The sequence below is a fragment of the Lepeophtheirus salmonis genome, chromosome 14 (assembly GCF_016086655.4).
Source record: "Lepeophtheirus salmonis chromosome 14, UVic_Lsal_1.4, whole genome shotgun sequence".
NCBI classification, from domain to species: domain Eukaryota; kingdom Metazoa; phylum Arthropoda; class Copepoda; order Siphonostomatoida; family Caligidae; genus Lepeophtheirus; species Lepeophtheirus salmonis.
The window spans coordinates 22744408-22747700 of NC_052144.2; the positions used below are offsets into that span (position 1 = coordinate 22744408).

Below are 3293 nucleotides of genomic sequence, written 5' to 3' on the forward strand. Positions count from 1 at the left end.
TAAGAACTGTAAAAATTCCCAACAATCAGAATTTAAGATTAAATCCATCATTGGGAAGAATTGGTCTACTCCCACCAACTGATATTTGGTCCTGTTTTGGTGCTCCTTTTTCAAGAAAAGTTTACAAGATAGAATAAAGGTAACGACGTGATAATAAAATAATTATTATTGCGACAAGTTTCAAACCAAGGGATGATTTGACAACCAATGCATAAATATTGTATATGTACACTGACAAAAATATAATGTTTCTAAAATTATACAAGTTAATGATCATATAACATGATATATAATTGGATAAATGTATTTTCTGTCGTCGTATACCACATAATCTTGATCGTTATTTTTTATTTTTTAAATTGAATATCACTTATAATTTAGATTTGTTCATATCAAATTTCTAATCCATCAAAGAGATTTATTTAAGTTTCTAACTAGCTTGATTTTATTTCAATACTCTGAAATTTGATATGGGCAATGGTTGATTATGTATTGTCACTATACTACATAAGTGGATCCCATGTTTATTTTCAGGTTTTGATTTTATTTGAATTATTGATATAAAAAAACATCTCAGCTTGTATAATAAATTGTTAATTTAAAAAAATCAAACATATTATGTGTGTGTGTTAGACTCAACAAAATATACATTCAATGTCTTTTCATGCTACAAAAGATACAAAAAGTGATTAAATACTCTTATTTGATGGAGTAGAAACACAGTTCCATTCCTTTTCGTTTTAATTATCATAAATTAGCAATTGTATGTTCAGTGCTACTGCTGAGATTAAAGATTATAAATTCATGACTTATTTGTTGACATATACATAATTAATAAGATTGAAGATAGTTTACAAAGTTAGCTATAACAAATCTCAAACTAACATTATAATATTATGTAAAGTAAGTTAGCTTCATCATATCTTAAAACCTTTCCTTAAAAAAAAACAGAAAAAAGCTCAAAATCTATTAGCAGTTACTAAGCCAATTTTCCCCTACTATGGAATTATTATTCACTGATTGTTGGTCATCGTTCACTGCTGCTTAATTTGAAACCAATTAACAACGTCCAATAGTAAACAAGTAATTACCTTTATGGCATCACGCAACCTTTTCTCCAATAAGAAACCGAGCGAAAAAAAGACCGAAATCCTCTGGTAGTAAGGCAAATAAGCCAGCTCAATGAACAACGCGTTCGGGAGAAACCCGGTCGCTTCTATATAGAAGAAAATATACAGTATGTATATAGACTTCAAAGAAGATTCGTAGGTCAGATGGAGTAATTGGAATACTTGAATTTTTACTTAATCGGTGCAACTACATCTGACCTTGTCATATTATTTCTCTACAATTTACAAAATGAATTATATATATATATATGGATTTCATAATATTAAAATACTTCATAGTATTTGATTCAATACTGTATTATAATATTGCAGTGTAGGCAAAATTTATTCATAAAAATAATAAAATAGCCAATATAAATAAACGAAGACTACCAGGGATCAACTAGAAATTGTAATCCTATCAATTTGTAAACGGAACCTAATCACTTTCTTTATTTATCAAAAAAAAATACCCATGACGTAACAAATGAAACGAGGGAATCTACAGCTGACAACAAAATACATAGGGTACTTTTGTGTTAGTAAGGTAACACCACCAACCTATATAATAAATGAATAAAGAATATAGAATAAAAAGGAGGAAAAGAGTGAGTTACACTTCTGCTGTTGGCAGCCATCTTGAGTACCTATTTGTAGGAAACACTCTTTAGCAACTTTACTTATTCATTAATAAGTTAATGCAAATTATTGCTGCATACAAGTCAAGGATTACCATTTCTTGTGTTGCATTTGGTTGCAAAAACAAGTATGCTGCTGGCAATTCAATTTTATATCATCGTTTTCCGACCCAGGATTCAGAGAGGTGCAGACAATGGGTAAGGAATCTCAAGTGAGACGACTTTACTCCCAAAAAAGTTTTCCGGAATTTGTTCGGAACATTTTACTCCAGAATCCTTCAATCGAACTCTGGACGTTGTAAGGCTGAGAGAAAATGATGTGCCTACTCTATTCAAAGCATTCCCGCCTCGCCTTCAAGAAGAAGTTGCAAGAACTCTTCGAAAACACAAGTCTCCTACAAGGAGGTCCTCCTCCCCTCCTAAAAAGGTCAAACCATCTCCTTGACTCGAGATAGATCCTTCCCACTTTGTGGCTACGGAAAATGTGCGATTGGATCATCCCTATTCTCTCCCATCAGCTCAAGTCATTAAGAAGAAGCTCCAATGGCAAACGAATATGATTTCCAAGCTTACAGATTGTTCTAAAAAATACAGATGTTAACGGAATACAATCTCCAAGAAGTTAGGAAACTTGGTTGACGTGAGGTCCAAGAGAATGCTATGAGAAGAGGATTTATCCATTCTTGATACAATGTCTGACCTTCCTAAAAACCTTTTAAAAAGGATGAAAATCGGAAGTGGTATAAAGGGAAGACGCAGTAGCTACTCACCTGAGCTCCGAGCATTTGCTTTGACATTGTCATTCTACTCGACAAAAGCATATAGTTATGCAAGAAAGACCTTTGACTTATGCCTACCTAGTCTCAGTACTATTCGAAACTGGTATTCGAATGTGGATAGTGATCTGGGTTTTACTCAATCTTCCTTTGATATTCTTAAATCGAAGGCCACTAAAGCTCTCGAATCTAAAGAAGAAATTTTCGTCAATTTGACTTTAGACGAAATGTCAGTTTTCAAAAAAATTCTATGGAATGGGAAAAGATTTGATGGATATGTCAACATTGGTCTTGATGTAGAAGAACTTAGTGAGATTTTACGGGGAACACAGGCTGTTATTATCTTTTAGCATACAAACTATCTCAGGTAGATGTCAGGAGCCAACCGGGTACCCGATTTGGTTATACCTAGTGACTGGCGCTGTTTTATTGGTTCGGTTCGTTCTGGTATTTAAATTAAATACATTTTCGTTTTTATAATACCCAGTACGGTCAGCTCATCCTATTTATACATATTAATTTCACTTTAAACCCTATTTATTCCTAATTATTTTTCAGGATCATATCGAATTATTCTTCTGTGCCATACGATCGCATTTAGGGAATAATAATATCCCAACTTGTTCAATGTTTTCTTCAATTTATAAGCGGCTATTAGTCAGACATCATGTTTCCGGCGATGGAGGCAATTGTAGGTATAAGACTCGATGATACTGTTGCACTCTTCACTTCATCAAAGAACAAGAAGATAGAATCAGAAGTTATACCTG

General features: G+C 32.9%; 1 protein-coding gene across 1 annotated transcript; it reads left to right on the forward strand.

The window, feature by feature from the left end:
* Positions 1-2438: 2438 nt before the first annotated feature.
* On the forward strand, positions 2439-2873 carry LOC139907246 (uncharacterized). The gene has a single exon (XM_071893524.1). The coding sequence runs from the start codon at positions 2439-2441 to the stop codon at positions 2871-2873; it is 435 nt and encodes a 144-aa protein (XP_071749625.1).
* The last annotated feature ends 420 nt before the right edge of the window (positions 2874-3293 follow it).

Excerpts from the sequence above, each read along its gene's own strand:
- LOC139907246 (XM_071893524.1), top strand. The coding sequence starts at position 2,439 with ATGTCTGACCTTCCTAAAAACCTTTTAAAAAGGATGAAAATCGGAAGT.